The 22,781-nt window shown below is 34.8% G+C and overlaps 2 protein-coding genes across 2 annotated transcripts; one reads left to right on the top strand and one right to left on the bottom strand.

Annotated features, from left to right (window-relative positions):
* The first annotated feature begins 434 nt into the window (after positions 1–434).
* Positions 435–7,403, top strand: LOC149077291 (uncharacterized). The gene is made up of 6 exons (XM_089245065.1): positions 435–940; positions 5,315–5,376; positions 5,542–5,634; positions 6,311–6,340; positions 6,511–6,537; positions 7,105–7,403. The coding sequence occupies exons 1-6, from the start codon at positions 805–807 to the stop codon at positions 7,114–7,116; spliced, it is 360 nt and encodes a 119-aa protein (XP_089101191.1). The 5' UTR covers positions 435–804; the 3' UTR covers positions 7,117–7,403.
* An 8,862-nt stretch (positions 7,404–16,265) lies between these two features.
* LOC149077292 (uncharacterized) lies at positions 16,266–22,463 on the bottom strand. Its single transcript, XM_089245066.1, has 6 exons — positions 22,220–22,463; positions 19,594–19,655; positions 19,406–19,498; positions 17,621–17,650; positions 17,375–17,401; positions 16,266–16,568 (listed from the first exon to the last, which is right to left on the bottom strand). The coding sequence occupies exons 1-6, from the start codon at positions 22,356–22,358 to the stop codon at positions 16,557–16,559; spliced, it is 363 nt and encodes a 120-aa protein (XP_089101192.1). The 5' UTR covers positions 22,359–22,463; the 3' UTR covers positions 16,266–16,556.
* Between the last annotated feature and the right edge of the window lie 318 nt (positions 22,464–22,781).

Here is a 22,781-nt window from a genome sequence, read left to right on the forward strand (position 1 = left end):
AAACTAGTACAAGTATTTTAATTAATTCATTTATTTATGACAATTTTTAATTACATCGGAAAAAAAAGGCATTTTGACGTAAAGGTGGCTTTCGCAGCACCCGAATGGTGTTCGGGAAAAACTTTTAGGTGGTTCATTACAGATGATGAATTAATTACAATAACAACTGTTACTCCCGGAATTGTACAAAATACAAGTGGGGCCTGAAAACCACACAAAACGTTCAATAAACGAAAATGCATACATAATCAAAAAAACAGGTCATGAACCGTCATAAAAAAAGGATAAAGCTAAGTCACAAATAATTTTCAGACTCCGTACAGCTGTGTACAGAAGACGGCCATTGCATCGTTTCTTATCTCTGACGTGCTATTTCTACATTCTACATCCCAGTAACATTTAACCCTCTTAATTCAAAGAAACGTATTCGAGATAATAATGTTTCGCTACTAAATATTACCACATCGTTTAAAGAGAAAAAAGGACATGCTAATATTCAGCCACCTCGTTGGGCATTTTGCCTGTTGTGGCGTTGTATTTGTATTTAATCTTCAAAAAGATAAGACATTTTTTTATAACATTCTTATCTAATTTATTACATTTGCATACCATGTAGTTGTAGTTTTAGGTTTAACAAAAACACGGAAGTGGACTGATCTCGATTTTAGGATCAGTATATAAGCCTGTTCGTTGTGATTGGTCTTTATCATCGTTTTCTCGCTTTCTAAGACAGAAAACATCTTCAGTTCTCGTTGAGAATCTCGAGCGTTTTGTTCATAAAAACAAGTCGATTCTAACTTCACCATGAAGACTTTGGTAATTTTCGCTGCTGTTATTTGCTGCGCTCTTGGACTGTCTGTACGTCAGGATGATGAGGATGTACCTAACCAGCAAGAGTGCCGCCAGGCACTTTACATCATCTTCATCGACAGAATTTGCGGTGAGTATGATTTTTATCTTTTAATTGCTAACACGATATGCAATTTTGACTCATTCGTCTTCACACGTAACTGAGATTACCAGCACGAATGTCCAATCAGTGTCTTCTTTGTCATAAGAAACGCGATGGAGACATTTCTAGAACAATGTCAAATTATAGGTCTTCAGTTATTATAATTTGCGTAAGTTTTGCGTGGGAAGATATTTTGACATACCATATTGCAAGCTTGAAATTGATGTGTCTCAAATTTGATAGGGTTTTTTTTTTTCTGACTCATTTCCTTGTTATATTTCGTTTCCTTCTATTTTCTCATGCTATCTGTATTTGATGTGGGTTACGCGATTTTGCATTCAGTGATTGAGTTTCATCTAGCCCAGGGGTCTTCAACGCATTTAACGTGGGCCGCATTTGGCCATCAGAGCTTTTGGTCTTGGTTCGCCGATCATTTTCAGAAAATATTTGAAAACATTGAAAAACCATTAATCCTAGAAGTAATGGAAGAAATAATTTTGGAATTCATGAAAAACGAAAATGCTGGAAGAAATAATTCTGGAATAAACGAGAGAAATAATTCCGGAACAAATTGATGAAAACTCAGAATCACTGAATTTCAGAATTTTTGAAACAATAATTTCAGAAATAGTGGAAAAAGTGACTTAGTAGTCAGTGAGAGAAACTATTTCGTAATTTCTGGTAGAGATTATTTCACAATCTTCATTTCATTATATTAACTCATAACAAATCGCTGAAAAAATACCAGCGGACTGGAAATAAAGGACTGTGACTAATTGCATTATATTAAACTCGAATGTATTTTACTTAATGGTAATAACACGACAAATATGCAAGATGATTATTTATCCGTTTCAGACAGGAGCATTCGTTTTCAGGAATTTCCATAATATTTTCGCATTTTTGATACTCAAAAAATGCATTAAAAACCTAAATGTCAGCAAATCTTCATGTTTTAAAGACATTTAAAATTTTCAATTTTTTATTTATTTTCTTTCGTTTTTGTGAACAAATATATATAATTCACTTCGTTAAATTTTTTCAGCCAAGATTATGCAGGGTGTATTCATCTTCACGTGCAATATTTTCCAGAATTTTCTAGCTAAATTTTATGTAATAAATCACATTTTACCTGGAGGCATTTTTTCCTAGAAGACTTCTTAAAAATTTCTTAAGTGCTGCCCTCTGATGAAAGCCCCCAAAGTACACATTCACCAAATTTCTAACTCAAAACTTACACAAAGCTTAACTTCCTGAGGTCAAAGAAAAAAAATTCGACAGTGAGAAAAAGCAACCCACACATGTATGGCACCAGGGTCTTAAAGGGTTATACTGTGTATATCGCCATAATTATCATGATACAATTTATGTTAAGAAAATTATTCGCATTCACAATTTTAATAGAAGTTACAAATTCAAATGTGACAGCTCCATTCAATAAAAATGTCTGCATTGCCAAATATGTCCCATATAGCAAAGGGAACATGATGACGCCATTCATGCTATATGTTGGTGGTCCGTCTATTTGCTTTAGACATTTCACGGGTACTTAGGTTTAGAAAGGTCGAGAAATGCTGGTATAGGCAATATGTGAAGCAGGGTTCTCGATGGTGTCTTATCAATCTTAGCGATTCGAACAGTCAATCAAAGAGATTTACAGTTAAATAAAAAGCCTAGCCAAATTGACATGCTGTTTATATGCAAATGGAACTTATTACAGTCGAACGTGGTTATTTTTAAGCCCAAAGTCACTGGAAAAGTCCGAATTATCCAATTAATCTATCCTGGATCTGTAAAATGATACAAATTGCAAACTGATAATCAACATTCACATAGGATAATAATGATCATCACAATTATTAAAATTTTATCATCGGTAACGAAAGTGTTTCCGAAATTTTAATAATTTATAATTATAATAATGGATCTTAGTTGCTGCATTATTTCACTGTTCTGGAATCAGCATCGCTGTAGAATTTCTTGACCATGTTCCATGTCCAAGCCTGATTTAGGGAGACGGTTCATAACTTCCCGTTGTGAAACTGTTTGCCAAATTTTGCTTATCATTCTTATGCTATCAAGAAAATATACTTTCATTAACGTTTTATGTATGTATATATAATTGAACTTCCCGATACTTTCCATACTCCTAATGACGATAAAAGATTCAGATTATTAATGTTACACCTTGATCCCTATAGGTTGAAAAGTATAATCGGTATTAAGTGGTTAACAATGTTAAAAAATGAGCAATAACAGAATAGGAAAAAAAAAAGAATTTTAAAACTTTTATTACAGGAGTAGTGTTGCTGAGGGTATCGTCCCGAGAGATTGGAAACTGGCTAACGTTGTTCCGATATTTAAGAAGGGTAGTAGAGAAGTGGTGTCTAATTATCGTCCAGTGAGTTTGACGAGCTCCCTCTCGAAAATTTTGGAAATTATCATCAAAAGGCAGTTTGTGAAGTGGATAGACGAGAATAATGTATTGTCGGATAATCAGCATGGGTTCAGGAAGGGAAAGTCATGTGTAACTAACCTCCTTTGCTTCTATGATTACGTGACTAAGGCTTTGGGTAAGAGCAAAAATGTCGACGTTGTTTACCTTGATTTCCAGAAGGCATTCGATCGGGTCCAACATGGCAAACTCTTGAAGCGTTTACACGAGATTGGAATAGGGGGCAACTTGCTGAATTGGATAGAATCGTGGTTAAGAGATAGGTCGCAACGAGTTATGGTGAACGGGGAATTCTCTGGTTGGACAGACGTCACAAGTGGAGTTCCTCAGGGAAGTGTCCTTGGCCCCATACTTTTTTCACTTTTTATCGACAAACTCGATCAGGGTATCGATGGAATTACTAGCAAATTCGCAGATGATGTGAAGCTAATGGGGGTAATCGGAAATGAAAGCGATAGGGAGTTGCTCCAGACCAACTTAAACAAGATTGCAGCATGGGCAAATGAATGGAGCATGACGTTTAGCGTAGATAAGTGCATGGTCGCTCATTTTGGTTCGAACAACCCACGGTTCTCTTACGAGTTGAATGGTGTCACTATCCCGGATGCAACTAGAGTCACCGATTTGGGAATTCTCATTGACGAGCGACTTAAGTTTTCTGAACATTGTTCAGCGGTTGTCAAAAAATCGAATAGAATGCTTGGTCTCATTTTCAAAAAGGTCTCCTCGCGTTCTCCTAAAGTCATTCTTCCGCTTTTTCGAGGCTTAGTTCGTCCTGGACTGGAGTATGCTGTAAGGTTTTGGAGACCATACCTACAGAGGGACATAGACTTGGTTGAAGGGGTGCAGAGAAGAGCTACGCGTGTCCTTATTGGCACACAGGGCTTGAGTTATGAAGAAAGACTTCATTTTTTGAATATGTTTACATTGGATGAACGCAGGTGTCGAGGAGATATGATCGAAGTGTTCAAAATTTTCAATGGGATGGATAGGATGGACCATGAACTTTTAGTACACCGCCAATCGACTGTTTTTACAAGGGGACACCAGTATCGATTGGTGAGGGACAATGCAAGGTTATGGTGTCGCAGGGAATTTTTCTCCAATAGGGTTGTTAATAAATGGAATAGCTTACCCCCGGAGGTAGTAAATTGTAACACAATTGACACGTTTAAAAAGAAATACGATAAACATGTTGGGGTAAATCGAGAAGCTATCCATTCTTAGAATAAGACAACCATAAGTATTCTTTATGGGCATTGTATAATATTTTATCATGTGTATATATTGTTTGTAATTTGTGTTAATTGCATTTTTAATTGGGTTGCTGTATTTTTGAAACATATGACAACCATATTTTTATGGGCATCTTTTTATCAGCCACCTCGTTGGGCATTTTGCCTGTTGTGGCGTTGTATTTGTATTTGTATTTGTATTTGTATTATTAGTACTTAAAAATTTGTTATTTTAGCAGCTTGATCGAGAAAAACACAAAGTCTGGCTTCTTTTAGAATTTTTCCAAACTAAATTTGCTCACCCAAAACAATCTTGATTTATTTTTCCTCCAACTTCGAATTATCCAAGCATTCGAAAAAAGTTCGAATTATACAAGAAATTTTAACATTAAATTAGGTGTAAAACTCAAGGGGAGTTAGTAAAAGTTCGAAATATCTAAAATTCGAATTAACCATGTTCAAATCATTAATCAAGTTATTTACTCGTCAATTGAAAACTTTTCACTCCAATTAGGTATAATGGTGATTAGTAAAAGAATCCTAGTATATGTGAAATACATACCACACACTCTGATAGTTCATAATACATTGATTTCAGATAAAACTATTTATTTTGAATCAGTTCTGAATGTCACGATAAATCTTATTTTGCTCTTGTTTTTTTTTTTTCAGTGGATGACAACGAAATCCGTGAAAGGGACCGCGAATGTGCCGCAAAGACAATAACCGAACCAGTAAGTATCAGTCACTGATGTTGTACAATATTATACTTTGTTGTTTTTCTTTGTTGAAAGAATAATTCAAAAATAATAGAAGTTTTTTTATGTCTCCCTCTCTCTCTACTCTTTCAGTTTTATCTCAGAAATTTCACTCAATATCTTTGAAATGAAATTTTTCAGGTTAAAAACGTCATTTTGGAAGTGAGTGGAGAGAATAGCTTGTCCGATCGGGCTTGGGACAAGCTCTGTGATGACCATTCCCTCCTTAAACAGGTAAATTCGTATATACAACTGTTTCTATTCAAATATTAACAGACATATATCAGAAATAGTTATAAAGAAGTAATGCGAAAAAGAAATATATATTTCTGCTTGTACAAAAGTTTCAGAATTCATCATTATATGATGATGTCATAAGTATTAGTCCTGTGGGTCACAAACTTTCGCCACGCGTGGCTCTCTTGACCAATCTATGATTTATCTGCGGCTATCCAGAACAGCTCAGTAGAATTTCACACCTATAAAAGAACGACTTCAAAGCATACATAGGTACACAAATCAATATCTCCAACTCGCCACGACGTCCATGATAAATGTTTGCGACGTCCCTGGGAGCTTCGACGCCCACTTTGAGAAACACTGTACTTGTCTTATACAGAAATTACAGATTCTATTCAAATTCTGCAATAAATTACAAAGTTTTCTTAACATTTTGTGAGATATCCGTAAAGTCGAATCTTTTTATCTACAAGTTTTATCAAAGCTTATATTGGTAATCGAAAAAATTTTGCGATCAAGTTTATATAAATGTATATATTTTGAAACAAATACGTAGTATAAGTTTTTTACATTGCAATTATTTACATTACATAAACGCGTCATGAACATTATATGTTTGCAATAATGCATGCACATCATTGTTAAAAATGTTCCGATTTCTTTTTTCCAGGCTGAAGCGAAATTGGGTGATGAATGGGATGTAAGCAACTATTTTATACCTTTCTATTGCATAAGAATAGTTTAATAAAATGTTTAGTGATGTTATAAGCTGGACTATATATGTCATTACGTAAATTTTGTATAATCTTAAAATGATCTTGTTTTGTTTTATTTGTTTGAAGCTATAACGTCTTTCGTTTTCTCTTTCAGGCATGCAAAGAACTGGAAATCATAAGCGTAAGTTCAATTTCAATAAATCTTGTCATGAGATGGGTCGTCCAATAAAAATAATTTTTACTGTAACAAATAATAATTCTACGACTTTTAGTTACAATTCAGTTTTACGCTTACTAACGATCTATTTTAAATTTAATTGATCAGTAGTCGATTTCAGTTAATTAGGACCATACGTGAGCACATAAAAATTATAACAATATTTTTACAATTGCACAGTTATTGTTACAAATCACATGATTGTGCTCTGACAATGACATTAAAATATAATGATTTCACAACAAATATGTGCCGTATTCAAGTACGAATGAAAATAAATTCTTATACGTTTAGTCGTTTGACTGAACACCCTGCTTTTTCCCAAATTCCAATTTCCAAATTTAAATTGTATGTTTTTTTTCTAAATTTTAATTTGTCTAAACAAGAGTGAAAATTCTTACTTTTTCTTTTTGAAACCGAATAATTAAATGCTAGTCATGTGAAATAATTTTGATAGGTCATCACACATGTTTTATTATTATATACAGTATTTCTCATATTCTGTTTAGACTCATTTTATTTTATTTGCAGAAATGCCGTTAAGATTGTATAATGAGTAGAAGCCAGCGTGAAGGATACAATATTGGGGAGATACAATCATACAAGGGATATATATACAACTGTACACAATACCAATAGACTGGTTTTTAGATGACTTGAACCAACTTGATACATCAGGCATTCAAAAAATGCCAGTGCATGAAACTACGAGTACATGCTCTGCACTGGAATTTAACACTAAATTACAGTAATAGCTTCCTAATCTTCCGTATAAAATGTATCCGACATCCTTATGTGAATTTATCAAATAAATGATTCTTGAGAAACAATTTCTTTGTCTTTTTCCTCATTTTTACATTTAGTTTTCAATTGACAAAGCACGAGGATTCATAAAAATTTTATTGGATGTTTAGAACCAAAATAATTACGCATAATCGAACTTAGTTTTATTTATTCTATGGTTGCAAAGTTGTTATTTATCTTACGGTTGCAATGGTCTTCAGTTCCAGTAGTAGTTTTATAGTTCTCCGCAGAGGGAAGGCAATACCTTCAATATATTTTTCTAACATAACATAAAAATTCAGGGGTTTACCATTTTCGCTTTAAAATATGCAAGGCAAGTGGCAGCACCAGTAGAACGAACACACGTTTCGGTACGTACCAATTAATTAGAAATTCCCCAGAGGAATATTAACGAGGTAAATGTGCGCTCAAGAAGTGGGAAAAAATTGAAATCTTTACTGGGGCTGGGCAAATCTTCGAAAACTTATATGCACCGCCGGCCATGTAACTTAAAATAGTGGATGCTCAAATCAATATTTTTCATGCATGAAAGACAAAATCTCACTGGATTTACTCACTTAAAAAAATTTAAAAACATAAATTGGTTTATTTGCATACAAAGTATCGAAAGTGATAAAATTTCTTTTCAATAGACATTTTGTGAAAAAAAAAATTGAAAATTCGAAAAAAATAAGGGCAAAATCCAAAATTAGTCAAATCATTGTAAATTCACCGGGACATCTTGAAACTTTTCAGAAGGCACAGTATCGAATCGATGGAAAACAATTTCCTATTGGCACTACAATCCTGGGTCTTGTACGATTTAGTTCAGCGTTCTTCAAACTTTTCTCATCGCAGGCCGTTGAAATTAAGTAAACGTTTTCACGAACCGGCATAAATGGGAGAATAATATGCAAACCAGAGAAAAATTATATGTATATATTGGGAGAAATATTTCCTTATACCTTCTGACTGATTATTAGAGACCTGAAGTTTAGGCACAAAAAATTGTAGAAATAGGCATTAAAACTACTTAAAATAGGCATTAAAACTACTTAAAATAGGCATTAAAACTACTTAAAATAGGCATTAAAACTACTTAAAATAGGCATTAAAACTACTTAAAATAGGCATTAAAACTACTTAAAATAGGCATTAAAACTACTTAAAATAGGCATTAAAACTACTTAAAATAGGCATTAAAACTACTTAAAATAGGCATTAAAACTACTTAAAATACTACTATGCGTTAAAAAACGCATTTGTAAAAAAAAAGAAAAAGAACTATAACCAGCAATATTAAATTCCTGAAAACTGGTAAAAACGTTTGCTGCCCTTATTCTAAGTTTTCAATAATAGTTTATAATGACTGCATTATCAGTCAAACGAAGTTAGTATTTTCATGCCAAAAAAGGTGTTTGCGGTCCCTCAAGGTTTGTTCGGTTATTACTATGTACTATAAAAACAACGCTTTGATATACAAGTTTATTTCAGTAATATATTTTCATTAAAAAAAACATTATTCCTCAGAATTTTCAAATGCCGAAATTTGTATTCAGTCGGGTCTGTATCGTTTTTGAAAAGATCATCGCTCCATTTTGACGGATATGATTTTTGCATATGTAATAACGACTTGCCCCAGTAGTTTCCACCCTATTGTGTGAGAGTAAAATCAAATCCGCTGAGCAAACAATTTCGGACAGAATCTGTATGATACAATTTGAAACGCAGTCGATTTTTTATGTTTGTGTGATGAAAAAATTCAACAAAAAATGATGCTCGTATAGTTCGTCGCTCAATTTAAAAAAAGAAGCCCGCCATCTGTTAAACAAAAATGACCACAATTCATTTTTTTTCTTTTAAACTCCAAACTGAAATTTAACTAGCTGAAAATGACTGTAAATTAAAACAAATTGATGATTTATATCATTATTCACGAACTTGTAGAATACTTTAAGCGTGATTGATCAGTTTTTCAACTGAATTCTCAAAATAAATTAATGTTGAATTCTCAAACAAATGATTGTTGGTTTTAAGCCGATGTGCAAGATGCAAATGAATAACGTGGCATAAAACTACTTTTTTTTGTGTGTTTCTGCATACCAGTGCAAATTTTCTGCTCCAAAAAGTACTGGCAACTATATTTTACAAAAATGATAATATTTACAAAAATGATCTAGTGACAAACATAAAAACATTAACCGGTATTTTAACGCATAAAATTTGTACCAGTAAATGCAGCATAAAAAACAAATAGTATATTTATAGATGCCCTCTGCCACTTTTGTAATATTCAACGATGGAATAACACAATCATATAAAATCATTTCTAGTGACTATTGAAGACATTGTAGACTCCAAAGATGAGACTCACAGTTGTAACATAACAACTTAGGTTTAATTATTAACAACGGAAAATTATTAGTCTAACGTAACGTAGTAACGCGTACATATTAACAATGCAACGCCAGAGCTTGTACAGATAAGTGACAAGTTAAAAGTAAATAAGCAAGTAGTCGATCGCAGCTCGTACTTATATATAGAACCCCTTTATACACATACAAATACAACGCCACAACAGGCAAAATGCCCAACAAGGCGGCTGAGAAAATGCAAAGCAATATTCAAAAATACGGCAACCCAATCAAAAATGCAATTAACATGTATATGAATATGACATTTATATGAAGGCGTCTTACTTATATACAGTGCAGGTTGAATGACGTCACGCTCCTTGGCTTCACCTGCATTAAGACGACTTGATAAGGATATCACCCTTATTATAGTGGCTATAATTTGCATAATGCCGCCATACACATAACAGACTTTATTCGTTTTCATGCTACATGCCGGTTTGAAACCAACTACTACCTTTACTTAAAAAATTTTGATGTGTGTGGGGATAATTTAGTTTTCACTTAATAAGGTGCAGCAGAGCCGCCATATTTTTTAATAGATATTTTTTCCCCATATCTTTGTGTAAGAGGAAATGCGGTGAAATGCGGTGAAATGCGGCATAAATATTTTCTACAAGTTTTAGAGTCAATATCGGAGAATTTTCATCCCTTTCGGACACCCTATAATAGGGCCATATTTTTTTGTTTGAAAAATGTATTTTTACGTTTTTATGCAAACTAAGAAATCTTCTCTCGTCTTCCATGAATGAAATTAGGATACACTATTTCACTGAAAGTGAGATTTTCCGCTTTACAGAACAGCCCATTTTTTATGGGCATAATGTTTTCAGTCACCTCGTTGGCAATTGAGATACAAAGGCCTGTTGTGGCCCTTGTATAATTTGGAACGTAGAACCAAGTCCATCTCAACAATATTATGGACCATCTGGAAAAATTATGCTCCTGAAACCAGGATGGAAGTACTAGTCTAATTTCACCTGCTTTCAAAAATCATTGCACCAGATATCATAAGGTTCTCTATACCCTCTCGCGGCCAAAAAAAAACAAAACAAAAAAAGTGTACTATGATTTATGCTGTGACCATATTTCGTCAGGACAAAAACGGGATGTTACATAAGATATCCATCCCGATTTCTCTTTTTTTTTTATCTCGACGAAATATATTACTAGTGATACCTCGGCTAACGAACACCTCAACTAACGAAGATTTTTTCGTGATTTTTCTGCCTCGGCTAAGGAATATTTTCGTTGATGTGGATACACGCGCTAACATAAAACAGCCGCGTCATCAGCTGAATATTCGCACCAATCATCGTGAGAATTACTTTCACTCGACTCCGATTAACTATGTCCACCTCGGAATATTTTTTTTGTCAGATTCACTTTTTTTTCTGCATTTTTTGAATCATTTCATGCAAAATGAAGGATTTGGCTAATAGAAAATGAATTGGGGGAAAAAAGGGGGGGGGGGCTATGTTTTCAGAGCACGCGTTTTTTCAGTGCAAGACAAATTATACAGTCTGGACATTCTTATCTTTGCTATCTCCATGTATCAGACACAAAATGAGCTGACGAAATCACAAATCGATTGGGACACCCATGAGCGAAATACGCATGAACTCAACTGGGTTGTGTCAACAACATCTTCAGTTGACTGAAGCTAGTGTGATGTATACATTAGTGTGAAATAGAAAGATCTTCAGTATCTCTCATCTGCCTGTGCATTCACATTCATCCAATTTTGAAGCTGTTCACTTTAGCCTTCGATGAGTTTTTGCCTATTTGATAGCGTTCTCCTCAGTATTTTAAAAACTTATCTTTAAATTTTGAGCAGAACCTGGAACGATTCGGCTTATGAAGATATCGGCTACCGAACGTGATTCTGGAACGAATCGTCTTCGTTAGTCAAGGTATCGCTGCATACGTATCATAATATTTTTGTTTTGTAATCATTGAATGAAAAGCAAGCTCGAAAGTGTTATCGTCATTCAGATGTATCAAATCATTACTAGGGGTAAGTAAATTTCGTATTTACGAAATAGATGCGATGAATGCAAAAATTGTGAATTCTGACGAATAAAACGCGAAAATTTTATTTCTTACTATTTTTCTGTGAGATATCGATAATTTGCAGTGTTGAAAGCGAAAATCGGTCATAATTTTGCTCAGTGCCTGCGTTTTGCGTTTTTATGTGCGTAAAGCCAATAATATTTTCTTGCAAAAACTAGATCAATTTTTGCGTGCAATTTTTTTGCAAAATATGTGATGCCTGGTTCACGTAATCTTCATTCAGTTTTGAAAATGATGTTCTAACTCATATGAAAAAGTGTTCGGTTGGCATTTGTTTCTGAGTTCTGTAAGGCTTGGTACACACAGGCCAAAGAAAATCATGGATCTAATGGACAATTTGGAACGACCAAAATACTCATTCACGCAAGTCTTGTTACGTAAGTCTTGAAATCTTTCGAGCGCCAAAGGTCATTTTTGGAAAGAAAAAAAAGAAAACTTTTGGCAAATGAAAATAGTGAATTTTAAAGAAGGGCACAATATTATTCTAAAGGGACCATTCGAGTATTACGGCAGCATCGATGGGGGAGGGGGTTTCCGATATGCTGACTTTTGATGACAATGGGGGAGGGGATTGGATAATGCTTACGTCATCAACCACCCTTTATGAAAATATGAAATACTCTTAATGTCATCTTACTCGGTGAGCCAAAAACGAGAAAAACCTTTCGATAGTTTGTGGGCACTTGAAGTAACATTGCCCCCCCCCCTATTGATAAGTGCCCTACAGAACCACTTCAGTGATCTCTAAATGTTTCGCGGATCCAAGCGATCTGGAAATGTGTCCGGGACGCTTAAGTGCTCTGGAACTGTGTCACACATCATTCAAGTGATTCATAATTATATGCCGCTTATCACTTAAATAATCTGAGAATGTGTCGTGGGTAACTTGAGTGATGTAGAACCGCAATGGGGGCTACTTAAGTGCTCTAAAACTACGTCACATGTCACTCAAGGGATCTCTAAATGTGTCACGAATCGCTTAAGTGTTCTGGAACTGTGTCTCGGGTCATTTAAGTGATCTGAAAATGTGCCACGGGCCGCTTAAATACTCTGGAATTGTACCACGGGACACTTAAGCAATCTGTAAATGTGCCGCTTAGATGATTTTTACAACCCCCTTAGCCATGTTTGGTCCGCGCGACAAGGGCCTTTATGCAATTTATCACTACATGGTTTAGAGGGTGGGTCGCAATGAATTTATTAAAGATAAATTTTGAGTTCATAGCTTTCAAATAACATTGACATTAACAGAAATTGATTATAATAACATAAAGGTATTTTCTTCCGAAATTTCAATATGAATTTTTTTTTTTTTGCATTTAAAAAAATAAATTTTTGATCGTCAGGGGGCACGAACACCCCTATGCCCCCCCCCCACCGTGTACGTCTCTGATCCCACTAATATGCGTCAATATTCAGAGGGGCAGAGCTGATGACGAAGAAATTTTGTTGACAAGGGGGGAGGGGGGTCAATAATGGCTAAAAATTTGCTTACGTAATACTTGAACGTCCCCAAAGACAGCAGCAGATAACGAAATCGACTCTACACACATGGTCGCAGCAACACCTACATCATTCTTTGCACCCAAATTTATTACTGGAAGCTTTTTCGGAAAAATATTTTTTTACAGACGTGACGCGGGGAAAACTATCATGTTAACAGACACCTACTTCTAGTTGTAAGTCAACAGACTTCTGGCTATGTCAGCAGACTTCAAATGCCACCCCCCCCCCCTAAGTACAACCCGAAACATGAATAACTTCGGCAACATAAATGTGTTAGAGCCACGCATATCCATGTTCCTGTATGCACTAATTCGTAAAAAGTTCTCAGAGGAATTTTGTTTACTCTTGCTACAAATACTGTTAATTATAATTAGAGCCCGGAAGTTTAGGCACTAAAAATGGTCGAAATAGGCAGGCAAAAAGGCACTAAAAGTGTCTAAAATAGGCACTAAAAAAAAGGCATTTATAATTGTTGAAAGAAAAAAAACTAAAAACATTAAGGGTCCAAAAAACTAGCTGAAAAATTGGTTGCACTTAATACGTCTATTGTTTTAATTATAGTTTATAATAACTGCATTATATTTTATCCAAGTAAAATTGATATCAAGCCCAAAATAAAATGTTAGTAGACCCTCAGAATTAGGCCAATTCCAGGACCACCATTATCAGACGTGGAGCCCGTAGAGAAAATAATCTGTGAAGTTTAAGTTGCGAATAATTCTCGTTTATTTGTTGTAATATTTCGAATAATCATTATCATTTCTATAGTTTAAGCATGGCTATCTTGTTCCATTTTTGTGAAATATTACCACGTATGCGAGACTACTTCAAACGCGTTGCTCTGCGTGCCCGTATCTGTCGCACACCCCTGGGGACGACTCTCGTCAATTTAATCGAATATCAAATATATATGCTTAATAAATAGCCACGGTTGTTTGCAGTGCATTTATGGTGCAAAAAAAATCAAAACAACATGGGTTCCAGAGTCCTGTCTGCTCCTACCCTGCCTTGTGTGTGAGCCATGACGTCAATTCATGACCTGTTGGGACAATCATCGGTCCGCTGTACACACACAGCGCAGTCTAATGCCTGAGCGAGACTGATTATGTGAGGCCTGTGGGGAAACCAAAAATTTCTTATTTTCCTCTGCTTTTGTAACATGGCTGCGTTTCTTTGAAACGAAATCATTCACGTCTATAAGCATTCACTATAAGCACATACATAAATATTATGTATAAGCATATACATAAATATTATGGTCGTTATATTATATTATATTATTATATTATATTATTATGTATAAGTATATACATAAATATTATGTATAAGTATATACATAAATATTATGTATAAGCATATTATTATGTATAAGCATATACATAAGCATATACTATATTTTAGCACCATCCGGTTAAGGCAGTGTTTCCCAAAGAGGGCAATATCGCCCCTTGGTGGGCGATGAAATGGTCCGGGGGAGGGCTCTACTGATTTATCATAGGATCTTTTGCGTTTACTTGAGTTGGGGAGCGATGAGAGAAAAATTTTCTGAAGAAGGGGGCGATGAAACAAAATGTTTGGGAAACTATGGGTTATATAAAGAAAAGTTAATACACTAATCTATCAGATCACTTATTCGAGATCAAATGGAGGGGGGGGGGGGGCTTTCTGGTGATGATAATTAATACTGAGAGTTGGAAAATTTTAAAAGAGCAATTCTTTTGAAGTTCTGAATGCTCAAAATATCCTAGTTTTATGGATTATCTCCTCTGAAATTCACTAATAAACTCAAGACTGTTAAAATAGGCATTTATGCCACGAAAATTTCGAAAAAAGCATTTTTACCAAAATAGTTTGAAAATAGGCAAAAAAGGCATTTATGGGATTTTGCCTGAACTTTCCGGCTCTAATTATAATCGTAGTAGTAGACTTCAAATGTAAAAAAAAAGAAAAAGATGTTGGTGCTTTTCCACTTTTCAAGGGCAGCTATTTTTATAAATTGAAACATGTCGTAATTGAAAGAAAACAGAAAAAAAACCGTAATATTGTACTGGTAAAAAAATTCAGCCGTTTTTAGTGAACAAATGCTAAATTTTTGATTTGGTGTTTGTATTTTTTTTCTTTTTGCGAATAAATGCGAAATTTCCGATTTCAAAACTTTCTTTTACGAAATTTCAATTTTATTATTTGCGAAGTTTACGTATCTTTATAATCATTGCCTATTTCATTATAAATACGTTTCTTTCATCAGAATAAAAGAGTTATTTTCATTCAAAAAACGGTTTTTCCCACACGAAAAACTTCATTATCCATCATGGAAAACATGACGAAATGACCAAGGACGTACGTTCATTTCTTTCTGTGATTAGCACATAACAACGATTAGACAATTATATCATTGCATATTTTCAATCTAGTCTTTTCTGTCGTTCATTTACTATGCAGAAATGTTTCCGGATATGTTTTGATGTTTCGCATGACTTACTTTTCGTGTTTCCAACAAAAACCTATGCACTAATATTTTCTATTTTTTTTTTCACGTGCATTTCGCTCATTACCCATAATGTTGGCTCCCCGCTTTTGAGACTAATTCGTTATGAAAGTTACTCGCCCCTTGAAAACCTCTCAACTCAAAGGAAGCACCCTGAACATTAAGAAATGAAAATTTCAAGCTCTGTATTTGATAATCTAAGATTATATTTTTCGCCAGAAACGTCTTAAAAACGTCAACCTCGGAAATCTTCGATGTGAATGTGAGGGGGCAACGTGTCATCTCAAAACCACGAACATGCTGTATTTAGTAACAAGACTAATACAAACTGATTACAGTATATGCACTGAATATTCAATCAAATTTTGATGAATTCTAGTAGTTTTTCGATTGAAAGCTGAATAGAAAGATGAAGGAAGACAAAAACATTGTAATTCAAGATTCTTTTATTTGATAAATTCACATAAGGGTGTCGGATACATTTTAAATTGATGATCAGCATGCTATTACCGTAGTTTAGAGTTGAATTCTAGTGCATGTGCTTGTAGTTTTTGGCAGTGGCAATTTTTTCGAACAAAACAGGAATATATGACGTATCAAGATGGTTCAAATCATCCAATAATAATCAATATACAGGTATTGCGATCAGTTGTATAAAATTTTTGTATGAATGTATCCAATATTGCATCCTTCATGCTTGCTTCTACTTATAAACCCGTCTAACGGCATTTCTGTAAAGAAAATAACATTATGAATATAATGAGATGAGATAAATAGAATTTCATGATGACATCAGAATATACGAGTGAGTATGATGAGTGATGAATATCATTAATTACAATATTTCACATGACTAACTTAGCATAATAGTAATTCAGTTTCGGCGTATATTTTTTATTCTCCTCTAGACGAAATCAAAATGTAAAAAAAAAGTTACAAATTTTAAAATTTAATGTCATAATTTTTAGTATTATATATTTTTTGACTTTTTTAACATGGCTTTTGAAAATTAAAATTTCAGAATAAGCGGGGGACTTCAGCCAACCTGTCAAACTTAAAAAATTTATTTTCATTCTTACTTGAATATACAGCACGACCACTGTAAAATTTTTATTATATTACGGTATCTGAAATAATAGCCCAAGTGAATAAATATTCTCATTGTTCTTTTTGTGCCACACACGGGTGATTCTAATTATCTCAAAATGATTAATTATTCAGAGCAGTGTATCTCAAAGTGGGTTATTTGGGTGGGTGATTGAACAGACTAGTGGTGGTGAAGGCTACAGAAGCAGAATGTGATCCTATGGGTTGACTTAACAAGGAGTGCGATGGGACAGATAGGCTTAGGGAATCTGGTTTAGAGAGATTGTTTTCAATCACTATTGAATTAGATAGTTGTTAAGCATATAATAAAATGGGAAAAGAATTATTATAATGAAAATTATTATTAATTGTATTAGTCTTTTTATTGGACAACCCTTGGACAGACCAGTTCATTACAAGATTTATGTATGGAAATTGAAATTTTACTCACGCTTATGATTTCCAGTTCTTTGCAGGCCTGGAATAGAAAATGAAAGATAAACGTTATTTTACTATGACTCGAAAAAAGTATAATGTGAACGATGTCGCATAACCCTAACAAAATTACATAATAACGATAGTCCATAAAATATAGTAATAACTAATAGTTCACAGTTTACTGATAATTATACTAAATTATTTTGGCACAATGGAGAAGTACAGTATACTAATACGGTGAATATAAAAAGATGCTTACATCCCATTCATCACCCAATTTCGCTTCAACCTGGAAAAATCAAAAACAAAGTATTTTAGTCGTAATATACATACATTCGAAGTGCAAACGGATGACCGCTGATCGCCCAGAAAGATTATCTTGGGATGCGAGAGGATGTCACTTTCCACTATCCATATGAAAGTTTTCAACAGCTGGCTGATGCGAAGATATATTTAGGAAAGAGAGAAAAATTTCCTAAATATATCTTCGCATATCAGCCAGCTGTTAAAAATCTTCGTATGGATAGCGAAGAATGACATCATCCTCGGATAAATCGCCATCTGGTGACAGCGTCAGCAATTGTGAGCTTTAGCCTGAGTTAGGTCCGACCGTCCATATACGGTCCCGTTCAGCGCACACGAGTTCCAAGGAAAGATTGAGATATTCGTTGCCTTTGTAGTCTAGTGGTCTAGGGCAGTGTTTCTTAACCTTTTTGTGCCCGTGGCCCCCTTTGAACCATATTTTTTTCTCGTGGCTCCCCTGTCTTACCCAGAGTTTTCAACTCTCATCTAGAAGCAAGACACTTTATACGTACTGAAATGATTTTTTTCAGTGAATTTATACTGAACGAAAATTTTGCAAAGAAAATTGGCCTCCAGACCACTAGCCTAGAATTTATTGATCTCCCCGCTAGTCCGAGTTCTACCAGGACCGTCTCAACATCATGGGGCCTCCACCTTAGACAAAGTGATGGTATGGTAGTCCCATACTTTAGCTGGAAATAAACAGCCTACATATTTCCTACTTATTTTCAAAATTTATTGTACTATACAAAATATCATAAGATGGGGTCACTTATGGGCATGAGGCCCCTCACAAGAGTGGGACTGACAGAGCTACAGCCCGGGGCCTAATATGGTTTTCATCATTTTTTTTTTCATACAACAAATTTCATATAGGGAAGAGGGTCTGAAATATTTAGCCGGGGACTTGAGGAAAAAACCCCATCCTAGGGAACTTGTTGCAAAATGTAGGCAGTGAGGCCTGGGTGGGTCCATGCACTAAAGAAGGCCCTGGTTTTATGGGTGGTTTTGTTGGATTCTCTCTCTCACTGTATATAAGTGTTAGTCACTAATATAAAATCTTTATTTCTTCACACCTTAATTTTTCTTCTCAGCTCTCCAAACCACCTGTCATGGCTCCTTTTTCCATTTTCTTCCGTGGCCCCCTTGAAGTATCCCAGTACCACAAGGGGGCCATACGGCCCCCGGTTGAGAACCACCGGTCTAGGGATTCTTCGATTTCCGCAAGGGAAGTTAAATTTCCTCTTTCCTAATTGTATCTTTACATCAGTCAGCTGTTACAAACCTTCGCATCTTGGGATGGTTTGCGCTCTTTTCCAAAGGGATGGACGGTCTCGGAGAGCCCGATGATGTCAGATTCGAAATTACAGATATACACAATTCTTTAAAAAATATACTTATTATCAAGACCAGGCTTTTTAATTAGCAACAAATTTAAGAAGAACTATTTTTTATAAACTCGCAGTTATCGAGATTCGGAAAATTTTACTGATGTTTCGGACTACGGGATGAAAAATGAATTCGCAATAGAGTTTGAAGAGTTTATAACTGCTGTTACGTGACTAATCTGTTGATTTTTCATTAGATTAATTTTTAAAATGGTGCATGTATACCCAAACAAAATTTTTCTCCAACCATTTCTGTACATGATTATGAATATTTCTGATATACCTATCAATAAACAAACATTTATAATGTAAAAATAAATAATATAAACAGTTGTTTGTATGTATTTATTTACCTGTTTGATAAGGGAATGGTCATCACAGAGTTTGTCCCAAGCCCGATCGGACAAGCTGTCCTCGCCGCTCACTTCCAAAAGGACGTTTTTAACCTGAAAAATTTCATTTCAGAGACATTGATTGTTATTTCAACGAGAAAAAAATGACTATTGAATCATACAGTAAAACATTAATAAATGCTACGTACTGTATCGGTTATTGTCTTGGCGGCGCATTCGCGGTCCCTTTCACGGATTTCGTTATCATCCACTGAAAGCGGAAAAAAAACATCATTTATGATACCTTGTACTCTTCAATTGTTTATATACATTAAATACAAATGCCACAACACACACAGGCAAATTGCCCAACGAGGTGGCTGAAAAAAGATGCCCATAAAAATTATGTGGATGTCTTACTAATTAGGTACTAAAGAATGACCTTAAAAAATATGGGTAGTCTTACTAATTGGGTACAAATTTTTTTATCATAATCAGAAACATATATGAACTAGAAATATCGATTTTGAAACAAGAATGTTATCTAAAACTAATGTGTAATCAACTACCAGTGCGTGACATACATTTTCATATCAGGGATTCTGCTGCTTATCGTCCTTGTACAAAATCGAAACAAAATGTTTCGTTTGGCGAGTATGATAGACTTAAGTTTCGCTGTCTCCAAACACAACGTGTCAATAAGGCTAAACTTCTTATTTAGCTGTAAATCTCTGTGCCCAAATTGTTAAAATTTAGAAAAAACATTAGAAACCCTGCTCCACATATTGTTTATACCTTCATGTATCGAGGTATAAACGATATCTTAGGATGGTGTCACTCTCCGCTATCCATACGAAGGTTTTAACAGCTGACTGATGCGAAGATATATTTAGGAAAGAGAGAAAATTCAACTACCTTGCGAGGGAGTCGAACCCACGTCCTTGAACGCACCCGGAAAGTGAAAGGACGTGGGTTCGATTCCCCGCAAGGTAGTTGAATTTTCTCTCTTTCCTAAATATATCTTCGCATCAGCCAGCTGTTAAAAACCTTATAAACAACATACTTTGATACATCAAGGAAAGATGTATCAAAGCTCGAATTCAGGCATTGGTGCTTTTGTGCCACTTTTCGGAGTGCTCAACTCATTTCCGTCTAGTCAGTTATCATAGTAGCTGAAAACATTTGTACCAGTAACTGACCCTGTCGACGTCGAGCCCCCAGGCTGTACGCATATTTGGCTGTGTGATTCTCACAACTGAACACCGGCATCTGGACAGTGTATAATGTGAGGCCACAAAAGTTCAGGCATATGCTACCCACATCAAAATGCTTAGAAATGAACTCTAGTGTTACAATGCTAGATATTTTGTACAACTTTGATTACAACTTGTTACAATGCTAGATAACGTGGAAAAAACCGAGTGTAACAGATTGACTATATAAGGATTAATTTTAAATAAAAAAAAATGTTAGAAAATATGGGATTGACAGCCGATTATGTAGTTGACTGGCCGAAAGTTTAGCACTAAATACAAACTCATTTAATTCCCTTCAGATATTGTAACACGATAAAATAAATGCAAATAAAATTATAAGGAAAAAAAAGTAAGAACAAAACTCTAATTTGACATATACCAATTTTAAAGTATGCTATACTGTATTGCAGCGTTTCTCATCCTATGGTCCGGGACGATGGTGCAGGTTGTCTGCAGGCAGACACGACGATTTCAATCCCAACTAAATCAAAAATGTTGTTACTGATTTTGGCAATATTGTATCGACAAATTTTATTGATTTTTGTAATATTCCTATGGGCTCAAATAGAAATTAGACTTTCACACTTAAGGTAACCATACCTAATTGCGGAAAATGCTGTTTATCACGATACTAAATATGGAGTAAATTGTAGCTAAAAAATGCAATTTACGACATATTTGATGATTATTGATAAAGCTGCTGAAGAATGAAGGAAACATAGGACTGCAGCAAATCGCAGTTAATTACAGTGTATTTCATGTAAAAAAGCATTCACCATAACTGGGGGCCATTTGCATTGAGAAAAATACAGGAAATTGTGATCTGGAATACAGCAAAATACGGGATATTGCCAATTGTTTTCTTAAACAATGCCACAAGTAGGCAAAATCACCAATTGTTTCTGAAATGGCTGAAAATTATGAATGAGTAATACTTGAAATGTAGTTCACGGAAAAAACGTTGATCATGGCGAGCATGTGAGATGAGTATCCATATATTGCCATAATTATCATAATAAAATTTGTAAGTTATATGAAAAAGTTTCATCTTCATTTACCATTTCAAGTAGAGATTAAAAATTTGAATAAGCTTCTTTGAGGAAAACGGAACAATTGTATGAATTCCGAACGAACAAAACCACGGGAATGTCCCACAAAATACAAGGCACATGTTCACGCAACTCATGCTATAAGTTAGGGGTCCGTGGAATCACCTCAGATATTGTTGTATTGTGTATCGAAATATCACTCCACGTACATCTTACGTAAATTATAATAATCAGAATTATATTATTTGAGTTTTTTTCTAGAACTTTTTCCATTGCGTGTCTTATAGAGAATGACGAAGGAGAACCCATGGGACACTTGGCATGTGTTGCTAATCTGGGTTACGTGTAAAGAAACAGATGAGCCAAAATCCTCTCGTATTAACCCATCTGTGACCTGAATAAATTTTTCCGAAAAAATTTGCAACACATAAAAAGCGTTTTCTTGTTAACATGTACTCAAATGAGTACGGTGAGCACACACACAAAGGGGGTTAAAGGATTCACAAAATAATAATAAAAATTACACTCACCGCAAATTCTGTCGATGAAGATGAAGTAGAGTGCCTCGCGACAAGCTTCCTGGTCCGGTACATCCTCATCATCATCCTGGCGTACAGACAGTCCAAGAGCGCAGCAAATAACAGCAGCGAAAATTACCAAAGTTTTCATGATGAAGTAAGAATTGGCTTGTTTTTACGATCTAAGCGCTTGAGATTCTCAAACGAGAAGTGAAGATGCTTTTCGTCTTTAGAAGGCGAGAAAACGATGATAAAACCGATACCGACAATCAGGCTTATATACTGTGTCAGAACTGAAGACTAGTTCACTTCCGCGTTTTTGTTAATGCGTAAAATGACAATTACATAATGTAAAGTATGTAAATGCAATAAATAAGACAACAGTGGTTTATGGTATAAAAACACGTTATCTTGGATGATTAAATAAAATTAGTATATATCCCTCCCTCTTTCTACGATGTGATAATATTAGGAGTGAAACATTATTATCCGAGTTTGAATAATAAGCGGTAAAAAAGTCCCTTGAATATAGTAGCAAGATAACGAAAGATGCAGAGCGGTGACCGTCTTTTGT

The sequence above is a fragment of the Pholcus phalangioides genome, unplaced genomic scaffold (assembly GCF_987345545.1).
Source record: "Pholcus phalangioides strain wild (caught in Gottingen) unplaced genomic scaffold, Ppha-v1.0 ptg000015l_1, whole genome shotgun sequence".
Lineage (NCBI taxonomy): Eukaryota > Metazoa > Arthropoda > Arachnida > Araneae > Pholcidae > Pholcus > Pholcus phalangioides.